This window comes from Eleutherodactylus coqui, chromosome 4 (assembly GCF_035609145.1).
Source record: "Eleutherodactylus coqui strain aEleCoq1 chromosome 4, aEleCoq1.hap1, whole genome shotgun sequence".
NCBI lineage: Eukaryota > Metazoa > Chordata > Amphibia > Anura > Eleutherodactylidae > Eleutherodactylus > Eleutherodactylus coqui.
This window is the reverse complement of record NC_089840.1, coordinates 75,414,220-75,439,274: the sequence shown is the minus strand read 5'-3', so window position 1 is coordinate 75,439,274 and position 25,055 is coordinate 75,414,220. Positions and strand designations below refer to the sequence as shown.

Genomic DNA, 25,055 nt, shown 5'->3' with positions numbered 1-25,055 from the left:
ACAAAGAACTGTAGCATCACCATCAGCTACTACTAGTCACAGCAGCACCAACATCAGGGCCACATCTAGGTCTGCTTGTACAGCCTGGGCATTCTTTGAAACAGTACACGATGACAGAAGAGTGTTCATCTGTACGATTGTTAGTAAGAGTTTAAAACACGGCAAGAACCTCAACACAACGTGTATAAACAGTCATCTTAACTCCTCCCCCCTTCATCCTTCTGTCTGCATTGGAGCATTCACCCGGGCCAGAGGGCAAAGAGTTAGCCTCATCCAGCTCCCTCTTATACTGCTGTAGCTGCTTCTTCTTCAGTTTCCCTCCCTGTTCATGAAAACGCCTCTGAGAACAGAGAGGCAGTTTTGTATAGGGGCAGTAGCATTTTAGGACATAACCCATAGCAGGTGAGACACAGTTTCTGAAAAAACACATCCAATTTTCTTTGGATTTTGTGCAACCCCTTTTATAAATCTTGATTTCGCTCTACACAAGTGAGGACAATGCATATCCAACAGTTAAAGGGGTTTAAAGCCTTTAAAAATAGATGACCTGCCTACAAGATAGGTAATCAATAGCTGTTCACCAGGCCAGCTTTCACCCTATACAGAGCAGGAAGCTGAGTGGTATTGCCTACACAGCTTCTATTCATATATTGCCCAAAGAATCCCATTGACTTATAATAGGGTCCTTCAGGTTCCAATAAGGTGCCGGTCATTTTTACATGTAACAGAATCCATTACAGAGGCTCCTGACAGAGTCTGAAATGCATTTGCAAGTACTGCCTAGCCCCTTTCACGCGGCCGTGAAAACTCACACGAGATCTGTGCGATGCTAGACGCACAAATATGAACCCCATTCTTTTGAGTGGGGGTCATATACACGAGCAATTTTTTTCGCACATGTCCTATCTTTGGGTATTCTCTATGAATACCTCACCCATTGTTTGCAATAGGGCTGGAAAACACATCACACGGCGTGTGATGTACACGTGAGTGTGATGCGAATTTTCCCATTGAAATCAATGGCAAGCACTTGCCGATACGGAGGATTGCAACTGTACTGATGTGATGGAAGGGGGTTTTTGACACAAAAACGCCTAGCACTGTACATACACAAACGCGATATTGGGCCGGGTTTCACAGCTCGATATCATGCTCGACCGTGTGAAACTAGCTTTAGCCATACATTCCCACCACTGTGGCAACTTGACTTAAATCTATAGTAGTTGCCCCTTTTATAAGTTGTAAAATAAAATGTGGACCCTAAAAGAAGTAAAATATATTTCAGTAGATTTATTTAACAGGTAAAAATGGATATAAGTTGGTCACATATAAAGGATAAATATTGGCATTTGCAAAAGGGATGATATACACCAGATCTTGCAACGTGGATGAAGATGAATAATTCCAAAATATAGCATTTGTCTTTATAAAAAGGTTGACCGGTTTATCAAAGTCCTATATTTTATGTTGTATGGGTTTTCCAGCATACATGAGAAAGTATGCAAGAGGTAAAACAAAAAGCCCACGTGGTCAATTCAGACCTACTAGTCCTTCCTTTACTCATTCCACATAATTGGACCAAATGGCCCACTGAGAATTCAGGTGCCGTCTTCTAGTCAACACTTCTTATTTGGGTATGGAATCCTTTTTCATATTCTTAACATCTGGGATATGTAATCGTTCTTTTTTCTTTTTTTGAAAGCCCGGTTTGGGGTTACGAACATACCCTTGGAATAGGGTCTGGCCTGTGATATCATCAAACAAGAAATATAGAAATGGACGATTAATGCTAAAAGTAGACAATGAGCGTGACATAACGACGGCAGTGGCAGCAGCTGCCTCAACTCCATCCTCATTCAGCTGTAATGTGGCCTGATGTTCAACACTGGATACAAACAACGGCTCCTCTGAAATTCCTTTCAAATTTGGATGACTGAATAATTGTCCAAGCCCTATTAAAGAAAAAAAATAATAAGTAATAGAACACAATGCATAAGATGTTCATCAGTCCAAGACCTGTATTCCTTCACAGCCCAATCAGTCTGGAAAGGTCTTACCACTCTACAACCTGAATTGCACATGACATCCAACAGCACTTGTTACTACATAGCCTTTAAGCAACTGTACGGCCTTCCTGTACACATGTGCATGTCCTTAAAAGTAGTAACACTTTGTGAAATATTTTAGGCTAGGGCTTCACGAAGTGGTTGGAAATTTTGAAATGACCATACATTCACTTCTAACTCCTCCATTTGAAGACACTGGTGCTCTAGTCTTAGGGTCCTAATGACGGTTGAGTGCTTTAGAACCCGACAGTGGTCCCAGCGATCATCGCTCCTCTGCTTTCTGCTTGTGTTCATTAGGTTGTACAAGCTGAGCTCAGGTACAAGCATTTTATTGGGTTATGCCACCTAATCTTCAAATTCAACGTCATGTGAGGTAGTCACAATGTTTAGGATCAACATACACCATGGCAGGGGCGTAACTAAAGGCTCAGGGGCCCTGATGCAAAAAGTGAGATGGGGCCCCTCCTCTATCTGTATCTGTACCCGTACCCGTACCCATACCTAAACCATGCTGCACAGAGACATAATTTGAAGCTTCTGGGCCCCAATGCAAAACCTGTAACAGGGCCCCCAACTATAATGCTTTATTCATAGTACTGGGCTCCATTTATGGAGAAGAGAGGCCTTATGGGCCCAAGTGCAACCGCATCTCCTGCACCCTCTATAGTTACGCCCCTGCACCATGGTCTACAAAATGAGAAAGCCACAAAATCCATTTATCATTATACCTACAATGAGTGTGCATTTTCTTATGTGACAGGGACCACAAGAATTAGGGACCCAGTTGTGACTCTCTTTTCTATGACATAATTTACTATCTCTTAAGCGGAAAGAGGGTAAATCTTACCAAGATTGGATAGTACATGAGTAAGTTCCAGTTTAAAATCCAGATTTAGTTTGGGAATTTTTATGCTGGTTGGTTTCTCCTTATGGAATCTAGTATAAAGTTCAGTTCTGTTCAGGTTGACCAATATTCTTGAGAGATTCCAGTTCATATTGTTAGGCATAATGATAACAAAACTCATGTTTCCTTTAAAAGGTAATCTGGCCACCTTGTAGAAGAAATAGGTTATCCATCAAATACAATTGTTATTGGGAACACATATATAACCATATTACACTTGTGGGCAACTGGATATAGTCCGAGTCTACCCAGGGACAGACAGTAGGGACAGTAGGATTGTGTTTGACATTGTACTGTACAGTTTACCAAAGCAGGAAGTTTGAAAAGCAGCACAACCGTCCCTTAGTATCAAAGGGTGCAAGAACATCGCAGATAGAGCATTACACATCAACTCAATGTATAGCAAGATAGCAATAAGGGTATGGAGGTCAGCATCATAAAATGGGGTAACTGCCTCTTAATAAAGCTTGCCTGATGGAAGTATTAACGCCCCTATCTTAATTTCCATCTTGACAGTACATTGCTGCTACCTTGGCCCCAAGAGAATTTCCCAGAAAATGGGAGAACCGTCCACCAACTGAGCTACAGCCATATAATCATCTTTAACGTATGGAAGGGAACTCAGGGATTTTGCAAGTATATTAAGAAAGTAATTCCTTATTCAGGTTTCACATGTATTAGACACGTGTGGAGAAAACAGTAACATATGTGCACTTACCTGACTGTCCAGCTTCTCATGTACGAAATAACTAAGGGGGTACCTCGCCGACTGCATCATATCCACCATCACCATCTCCTCGTCATTTATGTTGAACACATCCGGCACAGTCTTGGTAGGATCAAATCGATTTCTCCACATTCCTGTGTAAATAGAGGACAATCTATGGAGGGTTTAACTGCAAATAGGAAAGCTGCCACATGGCAAATGCAAAGTGGATTAGAGATTACAATGTTGCTTTTGTTCTTAAACCTGTACTAATCAAGTACGATATTAGATTCATTCAGTACTGGGGCCACTATTGTAATTTTACTTCTGATTGCGCTGACCAAAAGAGAGATGCAGAGAGGCAAACCCAAACTTAGAGTATAGAATGAGATTAGACAGGGTGAAACATGCTACCTACCTTTGAAATGTATGGCATTGAGAAGCATTAAGACAACATTTGAAGGGACGTTGGAGAGAAAATGTGGAATGTTCCCTCTGGTGGCATCCTTAACCCATTTGTTTATGGCCTCCACATTCTGCTTCATATGCTGCTTGAGGTTCACAGGTTTTGTTCCATATAGTTTAGCTGATCTCTTTAGGAAGGTTTGCTTAATGGGAAATTCTAAGTAAGAGAAAAGTCAATACATAAGACTGAAAACATTACATTACATAGATCAAATCCTCATTTAGCAAAGTTGGGGGTAGTGTAAAGGCAAGAAATGGAGGTGGAAAAAAGTAGAAGCTGTTTAACCCCCTCAGGAAATGGTTGAGTTTGGTACTTAGTGTCCTGGCAACTTTTTGGATTTTTTCATCTCCACTTTTCAAAAACAAATAAGGTTATTTTTCCTTATAGCACTGCACGCAACGTTAATTTGTTTGGTAAAATTACAGACACCTTGATGGAAACTTGACAGACCCCATTATAGGCAATGGGTCGGTCAGTCGCCGTTGGGGTACATCGTGTGATAGATTCAACATTGCCATAATTTTCTTTGTTCTGCTCCTAAGGATTGAGCAATGAAGATATGAACAGGGCCTAAACTGTCAATTTAAACATTACAAAAGTGTATTCATGCCAGAATCCCTCAAAAAAGATATAAATCTCTCAATCCAAGTAACACACCTTTCTTGACATACATGCGAGTAGCTATATTTAGAGAAGTTTCCGTCAGCCGCTTTGTCACTTTCTGCAACTTCTCGTGAAGACATTGTAATGACTCCACATGGAGTGTCTCCATTATCATCTTTTCTGTTTGATTCTCCGCACCTAAATATAAAAAGATTGGTTAAAACTCTCCAGCTACAAAGGCTATATTGGATTAAGAGGATTTGAACATCTCGAAAAACCCATCACCTCTGAAACAAGAGATTCTACATCTCCTAGTCGTCACACATCTCCTATTAGATCAAACATTTTATTACATGTACCCTATAGACTTTTCTCTTGAAACACAAAGCTTCCATAGTTTGCTAAACATAATTCATGTCCTCTGCAGAGGTCTTCTGGAAGGATATCACTTATGTAACACCCTATCAACATTTTGGATGGCTGTGGGAACAGTGGATGCCTAATATATTTTACATTTCAAAGACATCTGGAAGATGCCCTGATTAAAGAGGTCACAGCCAAAGTAATGTAGCTTGAAACCAATTAAAGCTGGTCCTACAAGCTGTACTCCAGCATGGTAGCTATGAATTTGTATATTAGTGCAGATTATATCCACAAAATTTTGTGTCAGGATTATGTTTCATAATGATCTATTTCAACTGGATCAAAAATACCACCACCCTTTCTATACACTCGTGCCCAATACAAATAGAATTCTGCTCATGAAAATCCATAAAACATTTATGATATGTAGCAAATGTAACTAATTTGAATGGGACCATATGGTTAGCACATCATTCATTACCTAGTGCTAGCTGTAGAAGACCAAGAGTGATGCTAAAGGGAGACATGGCTACATTTGGGTCTTGAGATACCAGCTTGACTTGCTTCAGAAGGTCCTTGCTAAATGCATTCATTGCCTTTTCAAATGACTGCAATTCGAAGGGTGACAGTTCCCCTCCACAAACACTTTCAGATGAGGATGCCAGGTCGACATCATCTTCATTTAAGTTCCCATCATCTTGAGGAACTGCTGTCGAGTCAAGATCACCATCCTCTCCTGGCGCTGCTGTTGAGTTATGTTCTCCATCGTCTCCTGGCGCTGCTGGTGAGTCAGTTCCTTCATCCTCCCCTGGCGCTGCTGGTGAGTCAGTTCCTCCATCCTCTCCTGGTGCTGCTGGTAAGTCAGTTCCTCCATCCTCACCTGGTGCTGCTGTTGAGTTATGTTCACCATCCTCTCCTGGCGAGTGAATTCCACCATGCTCTCCTGGCGCTGCTGGTGAGTCAGTTCCACCATCCTCTCCTAGCGCTGCTGGCAGGTCAGTTCCTCCATCTACTCCTGGCGCTGCTGGTGAGTCAGTTCCTCCATCCTCTCCTGGCGCTGCTGGGGAGTCAGTTCCACCATCCTCTCCTGGCGCTGCTGGCAGGTCAGTACCTCCATCCTCTCCTGGCGCTGCTGGTGAGTCAGTTCCTCCATCCTCTCCTGGCGCTGCTGGTGAGTCAGTTCCTCCATCCTCTCCTGGCGCTGCTGGCAGGTCAGTACCTCCATCCTCTCCTGGCGCTGCTGGTGAGTCAGTTCCTCCATCCTCTCCTGGCACTGCTGAGGAGTCAGTTCCTCCATCCTCTGCTGGCAAGTCAGATGTTTCATGTTCTCCTGGTGCAGCAGTGGAGGCAGGTTCATCATTCTCTTCTGGTGCTGCTGTTGGTGTAGTAGTTGTGAAGAATTCTGTTAGATGTGGATAGATATCTAATAAACTGTCTGAGGTAGAGTCTACAATAATTGGTTGTGATATTTCTGTAAGTTGAGTTGTATGAACAGGTGTCGTTGCGGTTGTATCCCTAACAAATTCTTCAGAATTCACGTCCTATGGAGACAAGCGGGAAATCATGTTAACTTTATTATAAAGACTTTAAAGAGGTTGTTCATTTGCAAACTATTGATTGTCAATCCTTAGGACATGATATTAGTAATTTTTCACAGAGACAGAAAGTCCAAAATTATAGAATAGAACGCCTTTCACAGTTAGGACTAAATTAAAAATCCACATTTTTTATGAATTTATAGTTAAAAATTACTAGATTGGGGCACTAACATATAACATACTCTCCAGTATTGGGAATTGCAAATACCCGGAGACAAATGTCTAACACAGGACAAAACACAAACTTTTGTGTGTATTACCAAAGAGCATCAAATATATGGCTCTGATATTGATCCGCCTCTGGATGTAATATACATATGAGGTGGGACTAATAAAAGAATTTTGTATTGGTGTACACACAGTGATGTCTCTCCACAAAATGAATATCTATTCTCTCTTTCATTCAAACCTGAATGAATTAAATTATTCCATAGTGTCACGGTGTTTTCATTACTCGTTATAAATATACACAATATGTTCATAGCATTACTGCTTAATAAAAATAGGCTCTATATGTATTGTCTTGTCGAGTGATATTCATTGAACCCGAATGATATTTATTTACTCAACGCGTTTCCCCGCTACCTTATGGCGGTTCATCAGGAGTAGTCAAAGATAGAGCTGATATTGTTCTTCAATGAGAACCCAAAGTAGCACACAGATAATGTTCACAATTTGAGTCTCTGTCAAAAGTGGAATAATACCACAGACAGTAGTCCTCTAGCCTGGATTTGGTGTTAGAGCTAGGTATCATTCATTCCCAAAGAAACCAGAGTACAGTTTGGTTAATATTCAGGTTTAAGATTCAGACCAATGATGACATCTTTGGTCTTAGTACATATATTACCCAGAAAAATCTGCTTCCCAGGCTAATTCAGTGGGTGTACCTTTAGTGCTTAAAATAGTGCTAAATGGTATGTGGCAGCTAAAATTTATGCACTAAAGTATGATGCACAAACCATACTGGATTAATAAATCTGATATCGCTGGTTTGTATTTCATAAATGGAAAGGGGCTCAGTTGTATGGATAGACATCGACTCTAATCTGTCCCTAGAGATAGCATAATAGAGATAACCTAGCAACTAGAGATAATGACTTAAAGATGGAGTGAGTGATTAGAGAGACATAGCCTCCGGCCTCGGTGGTAGGTCGGGGCAGTACAGACCAATAGAACAATTGGAGAAACTGCAGTTTGATGATTTCCCTAACAGCTTGCCGCCCTCAATCACAGGGACATGAGAGTCATGGAATTTATTTGTCTGACCGCTTAAGTTTGAGGCTCAGACGATAGAACAATCGGAGAAACTGCAGTAGAGAGGTCAGTCATATGAATAATGGAATAATCTAGAAGTAGCATGGTAGTTGTGCAGTGTATAGAGGTCATTAAATGGGTAATGTAGGCAACAAGCGAATGGATGTTAAAATATGGTACACAGCACCACAGATTGTATCCCATATGGAAGAGATACAGAATGTAAGCAAGTTCAAGAAGGTTAATGTTGATTACAGAATATAACTCAAGGGGGTAGGCTAAATGAGCCTTTCTGGAAGAATGTGTTGATAACATGAAAAAGGGCATTGGAATGAAAATAGTGGATACATGTATAGTTATTGTGTCATGGGAAAGAAGGAGGAGGTGGCTACTTCTTCCGTTGTGGATGATGGGAAGTCAAATAGTGATGCTGCCCCCTTTGATGAGGAGGTAGCACATGACGCACCTGCTTCTGGTGCGCCGGCCTCACCACCCCCAATACAAGCCCTCAGATTGGAATTATTGGCATTGCACACAAACGAATAAGACATGGCAAGATGCCTGCCTGGCTTGATAGCGCTCCTAGACACTCCTGGTGGCCATTTCAGTGCCAGTCATGGCTTGCGGCCATTTTAGAATCTGCTGTAACAACACCTTCAGACACCGCCAAAGCGCCATCTTAGCTCCACAGGAGGCACAGTCTGGCTTCTCACCTCCCATAGCTGTACCTTTTACCTAGCATCCCAATACTTGTACTGGTAGTAGTGCACAACACCAATGATGAGTGCCTTCTCTGAATTGTGTAGGAATTGTTAGGTTGGAGGATCAAGTGAGTTTGTATGCGGATAAGGGAAGTAGAATTTTTATGCTATGCAGTAAGCATTGTGTGTAGAGGATTATATGGTTATTAATATTTATATGAGAGAGAAAGACTTGACCGCACAGATGGATGAAAGTTACTGACAAGTGGTCAAGCTGTCATGAGTGTGAAATGTGTGATGAAGATATTGACTGGGAATAAAAAAAAATTGTCTTCCCTACTCATAAGACTCTACTGGCCACTCAGTGTGGAATGTGAATGTTCATCCACATTTTTGTTTCCCACTTTTCTATGCCTTTGCATATGTATGTGTCAGTTTACACTACAGCTGTGGCATTCTATTCATGAACTCAGAAGTTCCGGATTAGCAAAAATAAACACAGGGTTGAAGTGCGCTTCTTTGTAGATAAATGCCTTCCCAGTAAATTTTTCTGCTTGACTGACCAGGCATTGGAGACAAAAAAACAAACAAACACAAAATTTTGCACACCTTGTAAATTGAGGCCTGGGAATTCCAAACTATACTGAGCCTTTCTATATTGCTTGTGGTGCGCCCTCTTGTGCTAGAAGCGGTAGCAGCAGCTGGACAAAAGTCCTGAAATAGGTTTAAATTTTCCTGTGACAGTCACGGCCAATACTGGTACAGGATCAGCTCAAACTTTGGTCCACAGCATGTCCCTTTCGTCTACAGTGCGCTCTGCTCAGGCCACACAATGTGTCCAATTCAGCACTGTAACACCCTCAACCCCACTACCTTGCTGCATCAGGAATAACAGTAAAGGTGTACTGGTACTGATGGAAGCCCTCTTGCTCTCCAAAAGAGTAGCCTGAAAGCATAACAAAAGGCCACTACAAAACAAACAAACAAACAAAAAAATCACACAAAAGGGGCAACCGTAAATCACCAATCTGATCAGGCTGCAAAGATGTCCACACAGAAGCCCAGATTTGATATTTCAGGGGTTGGGATGGTACAGATACCCCCTCAGACATTACCCCCAGTAGATTATCACCTGTTGGTTCAGTTATAAAAGCAAGCAACCAAGTGGGTAAAAAGAAACAATGGGGACCAAAAGGAGGGACAGAGACACCTGGAGATACATGGATGGTATCTAACAAGCTCTGTCTTCCACAGGCCCCTATCCCATCATGGCTCTGGCCTCTCATGGAAATGCACACCTGTCAAAAACAGCTATGACAGATAAAGCTGCTAGTCACTGGTATGCACCAGGATTTAGCATCGTGGCAACTAAATACACACAGGGCTGCCTGATTCGTGCACACAATGTGGGTAGGTCCGTACAGATTCCCATGCAGTGCACCCCTCGTCCATTCCAGTGTCTTCAAATAGACTACATCGAACTGCCAGGGGTGGGCAGGTATGAGTACATTCTGGTCTGCTTAGAACTGTTCTCAGGGTAGCCAATCTGGCATATCCATTCACAAACACCACTGCCAAGAACTGGTTTCTAAGGTGGTATACAGGTACAGTGTAGCAAAGACAATTGAGAGTGACCAAGGCACTCCTTTCACGGGAGACGTGATGCAGAAAGTGATGAAAGCATTGGGGGTAGAACAGGCCTTTCATTCTCCGTACCATTCACAAAGCAGTAGTAGAGCAGAGAGCTTAAATGGTACCTTAGAAACCACGATCCAGAAGGCTATGGCAGAGCTCAATAGACCATGGACCGAGTGCCTCGCCCCTGATACTCTTCTCCATAAGGTACACACATAACAGAACAGGCCTCAGCCCATATGAGGTACTTTTTGGGTCGGCCCCAAGGTTAGGATTTTTTTTTCCACAATAACTCTAGATGCAGCATGGTAGCTTGACAAACTATGTTATGCTTTCACAAAATGCTTAACTAATGAATATTCTCGAGTGTTTGCTTCCCTTTCAGATCCTGACAGCTTAGAATATACAAAGTCAGGAAAGCGCCAGAGATAAAATAATATGTGTAGTCTCACCTGGTGCGGACAGCTAGGCACCCTAGGGTACCAGCTGCCTAACCTGGGAATCGATCTGGTGTATTCTTATGCCCGATGGCATACACTGGACCAGGGGAGATCTGCAGGAGTTACAGTAGTCCTTGCAAAGGAGGATCCCCCCCGTACAAAGTAAGAATAAATAAAGAATAAATTTAGCACCGAAACGCGTTGCCCCTATATTTTATCTGAATATAGAAGAGGATAACTCTGTACCATTTGGCTGGCTGAAACATATTTTAAGGGCCTTGGGAATAAGAGGGGGTTCTGTAGACATCATAGCCCCCTCCTCCAAAATAAGTCTCCATTACTTGGGAGAAATATTATTGTAATTTCTTACAAAGTGGTGAATCCTATAAGCGCTGGACCTTTTGTAACAAAGTTTATTCTGACAGCTTAGAAGAAACTCATACTGTGAAACTAGTAGATTGGGTATTTACCAAAAGACACATCTGCAAAGCTCTGGAACTTAGATTTGATGTTCCATACCAAGTGTTCCTGACCACCACAGATGTTGAGCTGGAAGGAAAAATCCAATTGGATACACGCGTTTCAAGAGTCTCCCCACCATGATAGACATATGCTTTCTCGTAGGTTGTTCAATCCCTGCTCACAACTATGGTTCCATAACTAAGGCTCTGAAGGGTCTAACTAGCCCCTCTAAAGTACTAGCAGCACATTCTGGCATCTCCAGTCCCTTTGGTGACTGATACTTTGGGCAGATGGAGCCACTGGATTTTATCTTTTGCTAGAACTTTAGTGACGGTTTTTGCTGCTATTGCTTTTATTGACTGCTGTACTATTCCGTGCCTTTTAGGATTTATCACTAAGACTATTGCCATAGCTGTCCCTGTTATGCATTATGATGTTTTGGTTACCGAGTTTGATATTGAATCTGCTTTGTAGGAATTTTTCAATCCTCGGCCACCAGAAGACAGATGAAGACTGCCAGGGAGACAGAGAAGAGCTGAACAGCGCTTCAAGGGAATTTTTTTTTTTTTACTACAGCTAGGGATGATTTTCAGGGAAGAGCTTATATTTACAGCCCTTCCCCGAAAATCACTGTGGGGGTTGCCTTCATCCCATTCAATGGGGCCGGCTGCAGGAATCCCCTGCCATAGCTGTCACAGCTGTGTCAGAGGATTGCGATCTTCTCTGTATGTTTTCAATTGTGCCAGCGGGGCTGCTGCCAGTTCCATTGACAACAAGGTGAAACCCCTGGATATGACAGCATCCAGGAGTTTTACATCCAAGGAATCCCCTGGATGTTAGCGATCCGCTCCCATTGAAAGAAATAGGATGGAATCATGGTCCTCTGCTACAGCTGTGACAGGGGATTCTTTCGTCCCTGTGGGGAATCCCATCATCACTGAACACTGTGACAGTGTTCAGTGATGAGGTGATTCCCCGCGGGGAATCTTCACACACAACATGGACCTTTCTGGCGCACGGATGTCCTGTCTTTTGCAGGTGCGAAGTGATGTGAGGGAATTCACATGTTGGGGAGCGCGATATGGGGGGCAGGCTTCATGGCCGATGTGGAGTAAGCCGTAGAGGCATTGGATCTGATAATATTTGTAGGAAGAAAACAAAACTAAATTTTTCCAAGGAAATCATCTATAGGAGAATAAAAGTAAAAATTAAGAAGGCCACCACCCCAACACGTGGAATGTCCTGGGGATAGGAAAAAGCAAAAAGGAGCACTGATGCAACAATAACTAAAACACATAATAGCAAGCTGTGAAACTGATATTTTGCAACTTGAGAAGTCAACATGAGGTGTAGGCAACAGACCTGTCAATCTAAGATATCAAATTTACATAATAAGTAAAATAATTGTCCTAATCAACACAAAGGGACACTCATCACCTGGGAGTACCATAAACTATATAAAACACATAATGCTGTGTTCATACAAAACAATTATCGTTCCAGAAATCGTTCAAATTATCATATTGATCGATAATTGTTTGGTTTAAGCGCAACCCAACGGCTGGGCGAGCAAGAATTGTGCACTTCTCGTTCGTCATTCAGTTTCATCCGGCATGAAAACCAATGCCGGCTCGGGCATTTATCGTGCTGTTTAAACGCTCATCATTCACAGTTTCACACAGGAATGTGAAACACTGAATACATAGTAACATAGTATGTTAGGCTGAATGAAGATAGTGTCCATCTAGTTCAGCCTATTTCAACCCCTAGTTGATCCAGAGGAAGGCAAAAACCCCAAGAGGCAGAAGTCAATTAGCCCATTTGGGGGAAAATTCCTTCCCGACTACGTAATGGCAATCAGAATAATCCCTCGATCAACCTCTGATAGTTCCTACCTAAATATAAGACCCGGAACTACAAACCTGCTGGTCACCTAATGTCTATATCCTGTAATATCGTAGCGCTCTAGAAAGACATCAAGTCTCCTCTTAAACTCCTCAATGGATTTTGCCAAGACTCACTGCTCTTACAGTAAAGAACCCCCTTGTGTGTGTGTGATGAAACCTGCTTTCTTCTAGACGTAGAGGATGCCCTCTTGTTACGTCACAGTCCTTTGTATCAACAGATCATGGGACAGATCCTTGTATCCTAGCCCAATCTGAGTATGAACCATTTATTACCACCCTCTGCTTTCTATCTCTGAGCCAGTTCTTTACCCAGATACACACGTTTTCGCCCAGACCGAGCTGTCTCATTTTATATAGCGATTAGTGAATGGGAACTGCTCGATTCTCAATGAAAATCATGCAATCTAAACATGTTGCCCAACCGTGAGATGCTGATGAGGACGACACCAGCTTGTAAAAGGGGCATTAGTGACAAAGAATGTTTGCACATTAATGACAAACTAATTTTCCAGTCTTTTTCCATCGTCACGTTCCATGAGCCATAATTTTTTCTGTGGACACAGCCATTTGAGGGTATGCATTTTTGCAGGACAAATTGCGTTTTTAATAGCATCATTTTTGGGTGGATAAAATGTATAACTTTTAAATTTCTTTTCTTAGGGGGATTGGGAAAAAAAAAGAAAGAAAATTCTATCATTTGTTCTTTGGATTCCATTTTTACGGGGTTCAGTGTGCAAAATGAATAATGTGATACCATCATCCTCTGGATCAACACGATTCCGGCCATACCAGGTTTATACAGTTTTTTATGTTTTGCTATTTTAGTACACAAAAACAACTTTTTTTTTTTTAAGGTTTACCTTTGTGTTGCTGGATTCTAAGAGCCATAGCATTTTATTTATTCCATCAACGGAGCTCTAAAAGGGCTTATTTTTTGTGGAATGGAACTCTAGTCCTCATTTGTCCAATTTTTGGAAACATATAACATTTTGATTGCTTTTTATTCCATTTTTTTTCTAGAGGAAAGATTAACAAAATCTGCAATTCTGGCGTGTTTTTTATTTTTATACCATGCAGTATAAATTATATGTTTAGTTAATTCCGCAGTCTGTACAAATATGTCAATACCAAATTGATATAGGTTATTTCCACACTTCTTAAAGGGGTTCTGACATGAAAAAAAAAAAATTGTACTCACCTTGCCTGGCCTGGCCCGATCGCCAGGCATGTCCCCTCCAGCCGGCATCTTCTTCTGTGCCTTTAAAGCAGAGCAGGAGCGGTCAAAAAGACCGCTTCCTGCTCTGGTCCGTCCGTCAGGCACTTCCGAGGTCAACGGACGGACCGCCACAGCAAGCACGTCACAAGCAGTGCTTGCTGTGGGCGGCCCGTCCGTCCGGCTGAACTCCGGAGTGCTGCGCATGCGCAGTGGAGACGCAGCCCGTCCTGACTCCTGTCAGAGGGCACTTCTCCACTGCGCATGCGCGCGATCCCGGAGCGGCGCGGCTGCTGGAGGAAGAAGACTGCCTGCCGGGAGGCATACTAGCACTTTCTGCTTAGGTTAAGCAGCGCTGCTGATTAGAGCCACCTGATTGGCTCTTCGGCACCACGTGACTGCACAGCGTGCACCAATCAGGTGGCTCTAGTCAGGCTGCTTAACCTAAGCAGAAAGTGCTAATATGCTGCCGGGAGATGACCCCCCGATGTCAACAACAACAGGAGACAAGGTAAGTATAAGATTTTTATGCTTTAGCAGCCATTAACCCATGGGTTCCCTGGGTCCATTAGGCAGACCAGGGAACAATGGCTGCTAAAGCATAAAAAAATTATTCATGTCAGAACCCCTTTAAGATTAAAAAAATGTAATTTTTTTTAATTGATGCATTCAAATGCCCCTAACATTTTTCTTTTTTTGTCAACGATGGTATGTAAGGGGTTTTATTTTGCAGGATGAGTTGTACTTTTTAATGCTACCATTTGTTGATCCATACAGAGTTTTGATTACTTTCATGGCGTACATTGTGCAGGTTAAATAATTTAGTATTAGTAAGTTTTATCTCTGGGTCATTATGAATGCAGTTAAACAGCACGGATCAGAGTTTCTCTGATGCCCGCTGTTTGAGCAGATGCCAGGCTGTTATACAGTAGCTGAGCACCCATTCTCCCTAGCACAGGAGAATCATACAGGCTTCTGATGTAGCTGCTGTAAAAAGGCGATTGCATCAGAATGAATTCCATTAACAGCTGCCATCAAAAGGCATATGGGCAGTCAATAACCCCTTAACACTGCAGGACATGCAGTTACATCCTGCACATTCAGGGTATGTATAGAAGGAGATCGCAGGACAATCTTGCTCCATACATCACGGCTGTTGGCTGTTTCTTACAGCTGACAGCTGCCCGCAACAGCTCCGATAAGCCATGCCGCTCATCAGAGCTGTTAACTAGAGATGAGCGAGCATACTCGTCCGAGCTTGATACTCGTTCAAGTATTAGGGTGTTCGAGATGCTCGTTACTCGTAACGAGTACCACGCGGTGTTCGGGTTACTTTCACTTTCTTCCCTGACAAATTTGCGCGCTTTTCTGGCCAATAGAAAGACAGGGAAGGCATTACAACTTCCCCCTGCAACGTTCAAGCCCTATACCACCCCCCTGCAGTGAGTGGCTGGCGAGATTAGGTGTCACCCGAGTATTGAAATCTGCCCCTCCCGCGGCTCGCCTCAGATGCATTCTGACATTAGTTCAGGGAAAGTGCTATCGTGTTGGAGCTGCTATAGAGAGTGTTAGGAGTATTTTAGGTTTCAAGAACCCCAACGGTCCTTCTTAAGGCCATAAATCTTTTCTATATGTGCTCAATGGGGCCGGCGGCAGCAGCGCCGACCCCATTGAGAACATATAGAAGACAAATCCTTCTTCTCTGCCACAGCTGTAACAGCTGTGGCAGAGAAGAACGATGTTTGCCCATTGAATTCAATGGAGCCAGCAATACAGCAGGTTCCACTGAAAGCAATGGGCTGCCGGCGATTGCAGGATGAATTGTCGGGAAGGGGTTAAATATATAACCCCTTCCCTGCAATTCATCCAGAAATGTGTTACAATAAAAACATATACCGGCGTATAAGGCGACGGGGCGTATAAGACGACCCCCCAACTGTCACCTTATACGCCGGCAATACAGTGGAGCAAAGAATAAAAATCATTACTTACTTCTTCTGACGTTCTGCGGCACTCCTGCAGGCTGTCACTCCCTCCTGGTGTTCTGCGGTGCTCCTGCAGGCTGTTGCTCCCTCCTGGTTCCCGGCAGAGCATTGATTTCTCTACGGAGGGCTTTAAATCCCCGCCTCCAGAAACACACGTGCCTTCAGCCAATCACAGCCAATGACAATGATGTCATTGAATGGCTGTGATTGGCTGTGTTTCTGGAGGCGGGGATTTCAAGCCCTGCGTCCAGAAAGCAATACTCTGACGTGGACCAGGAGGGAGCAACAGCCTGCAGGAGCGCCGCAGAACGTCAGAAGAAGTAAGTAATGATTTTTATTCTTTGCTCCACTGTATTGCCAGCGTATAAGGTGACAGTTGGGGGGTCGTCTTATACGCCCGGTCACCTTATACGCCGGTATATATTTTTATTGTAACACATTTCTGGATGAATTGCAGGGAAGGGGTTATATATTTAACCCCTTCCCGACAATTCATCCTGCGATCGCCGGCAGCCCATTGCTTTCAGTGGAACCTGCTGTATTGCTGGCTCCATTGAATTCAATGGGCAAACATCGTTCTTCTCTGCCACAGCTGTTACAGCTATGGCAGAGGAGAACGATCTTTACGCTGACAGTGCGGGGGGGGGGCACTTTTGCCGCTATTGTGGCTTAATAGTGGGACCTGTGAACTTGAGATGCAGCCCAACATGTAGCCCCTCGCCTGCCCTATCCGTTGCTGTGTCGTTCCCATCACTTTGTAGAATTGCCCAGATTTTCACAAACGAAAACCTTAGCGAGCATCGGCGATATACAAAAATGCTCGGGTCGCCCATTGACTTCAATGGGGTTCGTTACTAGAGATGAGCGAACGTGCTCGGCCCCGCCCCTTTTTCGCCCGAGTACCGCGATTTTCGAGTACTTCCGTACTCGGGCGAAAAAATTCGGGGGGCGCCGTGGTGGCGCGGGGGGTTGCAGCGGGGAGTGGGGGGGAGAGGGAGAGAGAGAGGGCTCCCCCCTGTTCCCCGCTGCTACCCCCCGCACCGCCGCGCCTCTCCCCGCCCCCCCCCGAATCTTTACGCGCGAGTACTGAAGTACTCGAAAATGGCGGTACTCGGGTGCGTAAGTACTCATTACGAGTACGTTCGCTCATCTCTATTCGTTACTCGAAACGAACCCTCGAGCATTGCGAAAATTTCGTCCCTAGTAACGAGCACCCGAGCATTTTGGTGCTCGCTCATCTCTACTGTTAACCCTTTAAATGCCGCTGTAAATTCTAACAGCGGCATTTAAATCCCCCAAATAATGTTCAGGGGTCCAGTACGGCCCCAGCAATGAAATCACAGGTTATTGCGTAGGTGTTATAGCAGCCGGGGGCTTTCTGAAAGGCCCCAGGGCTGTCATAGCTGAATGCCTATCAAGCCATGCCTTTGGTGTGGCTTGATAGAATGCCTGTCAGATCGCAGTATAATTTAATGCTACGGCATTACATCATACTGCAGGAGCGATCAAAAGCATTGCAAGTACTTGTTCCCTCTAGGGACGAAAAATCAAATAAAAATAAGCTTTAAAAAGTTTTACTAATTATTAAAAAAATAAAAGTTTTAAAAACTCCTCTTTTGCCATATTTATAATAAAATAATAAAACAAAAATACATATTTAGTATTGCTGCATCCGTAAAAGCCCAATCTATCAAAGTAACTCATTATTTACCCCGCACAATGAACGTCGTCAGAAAAAACAATAAAGAACGCCAGGATTGTGCTCTTTTGGTCACCTGTCTCCAAGAAAAAATTTAATAAAAAGCGATCAAAAAGTCATATTTATTAAAAAATGGTACTAGCAGAAACTACATGACACACTGCATAAAATGAGCCCTCGCACAACTATGTCGACGGAAAAATAAGAAAAGTTATTGCGGTCAGAAGATGGCAGTAGAAAATAATTTTAAAAAATGTAATGTCTTTGAAAATAAATAAAGTAGTACAGCAAAAAAAAACTATATAAATTTGGTATCGTAGTAATTGTACTGACCCATAGAATAAAGCCTGTTTCGCATGGGCGTCAAAATTGCGCGATTTTCCTGCGATGTGACAGTTCGCATGTATGTGAAGCTCATACTTCCCTATGGGTTTCACGTTAGTGATGTTTTGTAGAATGCGATATTGCAAGACAAAAAAAAAAAAATCATGGGTTGCTAGAGATGCCCACTACTTACAATGTTTTGTAGCACGTTTCCCTATGGAGCCTTCCTCTCTGTTGCATTGCATGAAAACGCGGTTTTCACGCGGTACGATGGAGTTTTTACAGTAGGAAATCCTACTGTAAAAACCCTAAAATAAGCCCTAGCTGCATAAAAAAACCAAATACATCACCTTAGAAGCACTGGCAGCTCTGCCGCGTTTTCTCTACAGCTCCGGCACTTGATTTCAGGCATCTCTTTCTGGTCAGGAATTTGAAAATCCCTGCATTCAGGAAGCGCTGCCTCTAATTGGCTGAGCACTCGATGAATGGCTGTGATTGGTTTATCGAGCGTCACGGTGCTCAGCCAATCAGAGCCAGCGCTTGATAAACCAATCACAGTCATTCATTGAATGGTTGTGATTGGTTCATTGAGCGCTGGCTTTGATTGGCTGAGTGCCATGGCGCTCAGCCAATCAGAGGCAGCGCTTCCTAGAGGCAGGGATTTGTAAATCCCTGACCAGGAAGAGATGCCTGAAGAAAAGTGCCAGAGCTGCAGAGAAAACGCAGTGGAACTGACAGCGCTTCTTAGGTGATGTATTTGGTTTTTTTTATGCAGCTAGGACTTATTTTCAGGGTAGGACTTCTATTCCGAGCTCCCACCCCCACGAAAATCCTCGCACGTGGTGCTACAAAGTCGCACAACTTTGTAGCAACACAAAATCGCGATATTGTTGCAAGAAAGCACAGCGATATCACACACAACACCAATGCAATATTGCAGCGATTTTCTCAAGGTGATATCATGTCGCCCATGTGAAACAGGCCTAAAGTTTTTAGGTCATTTTTGTTGCAGTGTGTACACTGTAGAAACAAGACACACAAAAGCTGGCAAAATGTAGGGTTTTTTTCCATTTCATTCCACTTAAAATTTTTTAAACGTTTTTCAGTATATTAAATGGTACATTAAATAATACCATTAAAAAAATACAAGTCATCCCACAAAAAAACAAGCCCTCAGGCAGCGACGGTGATCGATAAATAAAGGAGTTATGATTTTTTTAAAGGGGAAGGGGGGGGTAGGGCCTGAAAATTGGGAGAAGGGGTGGAGGGAATAACCATGTCCTTAAGGTGTGAAGGGGCTCAAAAGGTGAAAGAAAAGGAAGTCCAGTATACGGTGTTCTTGCCAAGCTGACAAACTCTAGCAGCTTGACACGCGCATCTCCCATTCATCTCTATGAAAGCTGTGCGCACAGAAGGAGTTAAGTTACAGGCCCATTTCGGCAGGACGCAGCACAGGAACAGGCTGCCCCGATGAGAAATAGCATCTTGGACTCCCCATTTCCTCACCATTGAGCCCCATAGCATAGTTAAAAGTGGCTTGTTAACTTTCCTATGTTGGTCAGTACAATTATAGGGATATAAAATTTACATAGATTTTAAAATATAAAATATTTCATTTTTGTTTTTACCTCCTATTGCTATTTTCTGACCACTACAACTTTTTGTTTTTCTGTCGATGGGGTTGTTCAAAGGCTTGTTGGACTGCCTGTAATTTTTACTGGTACCATTTTGGGTTGCACTCAACTTTTTGAATTATTACTTTTTTATTTTTGGAAACTAGGTTACCAAAAAAAAAAAAAGGTGACAAATCTGCTATTGCGTTTTTTTGGCATTCACTATGTAGAGTAAATCATACTTTACTAGGCTGCACTCGTATGAATGCAGTAACACCACATATATAGTGTTACAAATAATGCAAATTTTAAAGAACGAACAACTTTATTTCACTTTTATTCCCCATAGGGGAATTGAGCTAGTAATTGTTCTGCAGGCATTCTATTAAGCCATCTCACAGGCATGGCTTAATAGGCAGAAATACACGGCAGCCCTGTGGTCCTTTACAGGGCTTCAACTTGCCATGGTGCCCAGAAGGCACCTCGCAATCTTGACGCAGGTAAGCAGCCATTTAAAAGCTGTCAGAATTGACAGTGGCACGTGAATGGTTAACAGTCACTATCAAAGCCATCTCTAATTGCAGGCATCTGCTGTGCAATACAGCAGACACCCACCATATATGGAATGGGCATCAGGGGCATAATTAAAGGCTCAGGGGCCTGGGTGCAAAAGTTCAGCTGCCCCCCCCCCCTCCTCCATCTGTACCCGTACCCTGAGATGTGACTTGTAGCTTCTGGGGCCCACTGAAAAATCTATAATATGGGCCCCCAAATATACTTATTCATAGTACTGGGCTTCCTTTATGGAGATGAGAGACCTTATGGACCCCCTAAGGCTCCTGGGCCCGGGTGCAAGTGCATCCTTTGCATCCTCTATTTTTACACCCCTGAGTGAGCTGCAGGGCCTGCTTTATGCACCCCTTGCACAAAGCGGTTGTCACACACAAAAAAATATTGTTTATAGCCAGGGCACATGTAACCTCAGGCTGAAAAAACATCACATCAATTGTTCGTGCGGATTAGTTGAGCAATAGGCATACGTATTCATTATTACCTGTTAGAGGAAACCTAATACGGGGATTGGGTAATCAGTTTGGGTGTGTTCAGTATTCCAGTGCTCTAAAATTATCCCCAATTGTTTTCTTATAACATATCTTAAAAAAATGCAACGTGCGCTATAGAGTTGCGACTACCTAACTGTATATTCATATCCTTTTTGCTGCCCCCTTTGTATTTACACTTCGTTGTCCCATGGATTCGAGCAGTGTACCAAAATGGTTCTGGTAGTCGGGCAGGCGCTATTGCAGCGACCATCATTGTTCCAATATCAGAAGCTTTCCATGATCTTCCCGACCTGCATTGGTGCATCTGTGCGTATGAGCTTTCAGGGCGCACAAATTTTGATAGGTACATGCGGAGAATTCAGACATCACTCAACCGGAAAGTGTGACCACTAGAGATGAGCGAGCATACTCGCTAAGGGCAATTACTCAATCGAGCATTGCCCTTAGCGAGTACCTGCCCGCTTGGAAGAAAAGATTTAGCTGCCGGCGGCGGGGGAGAGTGGGGAGATCTCTCTCTCCCTCTCTCCCCCCGCTCCCTCCTGCTCACTGCCGCAACTCACCTCTCACCAGCGCCGGCAGCCGAACCTTTTCTTCTGAGCAGGCAGGTACTCGCTAAGGGCAATGCTCGCTCGAGTAATTGTCCTTAGCGAGTATGCTCGCTCATCTCTAGTGACCATTTACTGATGGGAAAACACAACTGGGATTGTCACTAAAGTCACATGACTGGATGTCTCAGGGACACGCATGGCCTAGACGAGGGGGCCATATTTTCTTACATCGGGACAGTGTGAGGGGGTATAAAAGGGAACATCCAATTAAAAGGTATTACATTTCACTTTCTAGCCTGCCCAAAAATTAGTAGGGCATTAAGGGATTGTCAATGCTGGAAAAAAAAAACCACGGACGGAAAACCCCTTTAAGTAGTAGTAATCCCCGACAATTTAGTCAGTCTTCAGGGAAGCATACCAATATTTGCTTTCGGCATGAGGTCCATTGGTCAACAGCTGAGAGGAACACACAGCTGCCAACAAAACTAAACTTTACAAACGTAAGCCCGAAACATGGTCAAACATTAGCCTCCTACTATCATTAACCACATCAACCCCCGTACAGACACACACATGCCCCCGTGCCAGCTATTAACACTGCAAACAAAACCGCTCAAGTTTCTCCAAGAGATCACTGTGCTACATGGTGCAACCCCATAACTGCACACAACATAAGCATATATTCACATGCGGCTGGTTCGTTACAGAATTTTGTACTACTCTGCCATTCCTCTGAAATCCATCCGCTTCACACTAAAGCGCCGCCATTAAGATTAACGCAACGGCAGAAAATTTCCATTAGTGCATTTACCATAAAAGTCAATGATCTTATGCAATGTAAGAAGTGATGAGCATTCTTATCAGTATACTAAATGTATTGTACTATTTTACAATTTCTCTACGTTTTATCTATAAAAACCTCACTTTGGTGATTAAAGCAAAAAAAAAAAATTCTTCCAAAAAGTTCTACCAGTTAAGAAGGACTTTATGAATAGTGAAGGAGAAGTCAGACTTACAGCTAATGAACAGCATGTAGCAGCCAGAAGCACGAGGCAGAACACCGCTTTATCCATTTCACTGAAAGGCAAAAATACTTTGTTATATGCAGAAAAGAATACAATCGATACAAGTTATCCCTGCAGTCAGGTTGTACGTTCTCCCCATTACAACGCACACTGCTCAGTAGTCGGATCTCACAATACTAATGCAGCTCTAATGTTAAATGTACAAGAGAGTTGTAGAGCTGTGATCATGGCAAGTACTGAGGTTCTTGCTCGGGCTACACTCCATCAATAAATATTTTCTGGGACATTTTCTTGGAAGGGAATCAAACGGCCATAATAACCCACCTGTTCCTGGTGTCCTACGCCGTCTGCACCTCACAGGGAAGAGACCGAAGGCAGAATCTCAACATTTCAACACCAGTTCCTCCCTCTTATGAAGTCATTAGTTCCCCATTTACTACCTCAAACAAATACTGAGCTGCACAATCACCCAGGTAGAGCAGGTTCTCAGCACTCGCTGCACAGGAGTAAAAGCAGCACAACCTTCCAATTACATAGTTGAGCACATTCTTGGTTTTCCAAGAAATAGTCATTTTTAATCACTCCCAAACTCCACAATGACTTATTGCACGATTATGTGCGGGTTCACGTATCTTCAAATGTTCACGTTTTGCACTGCACATCTACACCGTTTCGTGCAGAACTGCAGCACATTTTATCCCTTCAGTTGAATTGAAGCGGTAAAATCTGCCCAAAAATTTGTGCTAAAATCGGCATCAAACGGCTCAGACCTTGATGTGGATTTTGGTGCAGATTTGCTGCTGGCCAGGATAAGTCATTCTCCGTCTGCATCTTGCAGGGCAGAAGCGCTGCATCAAACAGCAGTTTCACATGAGCCTATGTGCAAACACGCTTACCTCAGCGCAGCGTATTCGCGTAGTGAGCGAGGTTGGATGAGGTAGTACAGTACTGTACTTTTTGCGCATGTAGGGCCAGATCACACGCACGCACAACACACCCCTTCCATGGTTTTAAAAGATACATGGTCCAGATGTGGTTTTTTTTTTCTCAGACTTGAGCAGCGTATTCTGCATTTGCGCACCTCCCATGGACGACTTTGGGGCTTTGGTGCGCAAATGTGTACAAAAATAGAGCATGCTGCGTTATTTTCACTGGTGCATTTAGTAATGGGAATAAGGGCTTATTAACGCAGGCGTATATCGGCTGGGATTTCACGCCCCAGCCTATATACGCTGCCCGTCTGATGCATTGGCTTACAGTGCATCAGTGCACAGGGGTGTATCTCCGCAGCGTAAAAGCGCCCCGATCAGATGCTCTTAAGTCAGAGGCGGCGGCAGCTGCATTGACTCCAATAGAAGCCAATGACAGCTGCAGGACAAGGGGGGTGGAAGGGACTTTAGCAGCGTGACAGCTAAACTCCATCCCCTTCTCCTTTGCTCTCCGCCCCTTACCGCTGTTTGCAGTGGGAGGGTGGAGCTAAGCCACGCCCTCGACCCACCCGTTCCATTGCAAACAGCGGCAAGGGGCAGGAGCTCAGCACACTTGCTCCCACCCCATCCTGCCTCCTCCCCTTGCAGGGAGTCGACAAGGGGGAGGGAAGGGGAAGACAGCTAAGCTGTCTCCCTCCACCCAACGGCGTATATGCCGCCCCATGTATCACATGGTAGCGTATATCAGATTTTACGGCAGATATACGTTCGTGTGAATAAGACCTAATAGGAATGGACCCACTGAAATCAATTGGTTCCATTCTCTGCATATTGCGCGCACAAAATTTGCAGATGCAAATATGTCAATGTGAAAGGGCCCTGGGGTCAGCTTCACATGGGTGTATTTGCGCACACAAATATTATATGCGCTATATGTTGAGAATAGAACTCTAATTTAAATGGGTTCATTCTCATTCCTTTTTTTTTTTTTTTACGCAAAAATTGAGTACCTGCTCAATTTTTGTGCAGATTTGCGCAACTAGGGTTCGCATAGCATCTATGGGAGGTACGCAAATGGCCACGCAATCTGCGCATGGATGCACAATATGTTGTGTAATTGCATGTAAAGAATAACACATCTGTAAAAAAACAACAAAAGGCTGCTTCATAGTGCAAATAAGTTGTACTAAGTTGAGCGAAATTGCGCATGCGACCCAAAGTCAGGCTGGGACACACTTCATAAGTTTGTATGTTACGTGGATGGTGCAGAAGACAGTGTGGACAGCCCCTTATAGCAACCGAAAAGTGCTATCAGATGGCAATCTAAGGAAATAATAATAATCTTCATTTGTATAGCGCCATCATATTCCGCAGCGCTTACATAGACAGGGGGAATACAGAAAGATAAAAGTACAAAAATTACAGAACCACGGTTATATAGTAATCAGTTGATGGAAACAATAGGGGTGAGGGTCCTGCTCCAACGAGCTTACATACTACAAGTCATATTAACCCTTTCCAATCCACTGTCTGATGTCTGAAGACATTCT

General features: G+C 43.5%; 1 protein-coding gene across 2 annotated transcripts; it reads right to left on the bottom strand.

Annotated features, from left to right (window-relative positions):
- Nucleotides 1–1,275: 1,275 nt before the first annotated feature.
- Nucleotides 1,276–22,963, bottom strand: SERPINF2 (serpin family F member 2). Of its 2 annotated transcripts, none has more exons than XM_066599687.1 (8): nt 22,901–22,963; nt 22,568–22,628; nt 5,590–6,649; nt 4,800–4,943; nt 4,095–4,298; nt 3,689–3,831; nt 2,914–3,118; nt 1,276–1,952 (listed from the first exon to the last, which is right to left on the bottom strand). In XM_066599687.1, the coding sequence occupies exons 2-8, from the start codon at nt 22,622–22,624 to the stop codon at nt 1,627–1,629; spliced, it is 2,139 nt and encodes a 712-aa protein (XP_066455784.1). In that variant the 5' UTR covers nt 22,625–22,628; nt 22,901–22,963; the 3' UTR covers nt 1,276–1,626. The 2 variants fall into 2 exon arrangements, with proteins under 2 accessions (XP_066455784.1, XP_066455785.1); XM_066599688.1 differs by lacking the exon at nt 22,901–22,963 and adding an exon at nt 22,726–22,797.
- Nucleotides 22,964–25,055: the final 2,092 nt, after the last annotated feature.

What these genes read in the sequence shown, in the direction of transcription:
- SERPINF2 (XM_066599687.1), bottom strand. Translation starts at nt 22,624, where the DNA reads ATGGATAAAGCGGTGTTCTGCCTCGTGCTTCTGGCTGCTACATGCTGT. An exon ending in CTACATGCTGTTCATTAGCT is followed by an intron (nt 6,650 to 22,567) that starts GTAAGTCTGACT and finishes TTGTCTCCATAG; the next exon opens with GACGTGAATTCTGAAGAATT. An exon ending in TCGCATGTATGTCAAGAAAG is followed by an intron (nt 4,299 to 4,799) that starts GTGTGTTACTTG and finishes TCTCTTACTTAG; the next exon opens with AATTTCCCATTAAGCAAACC.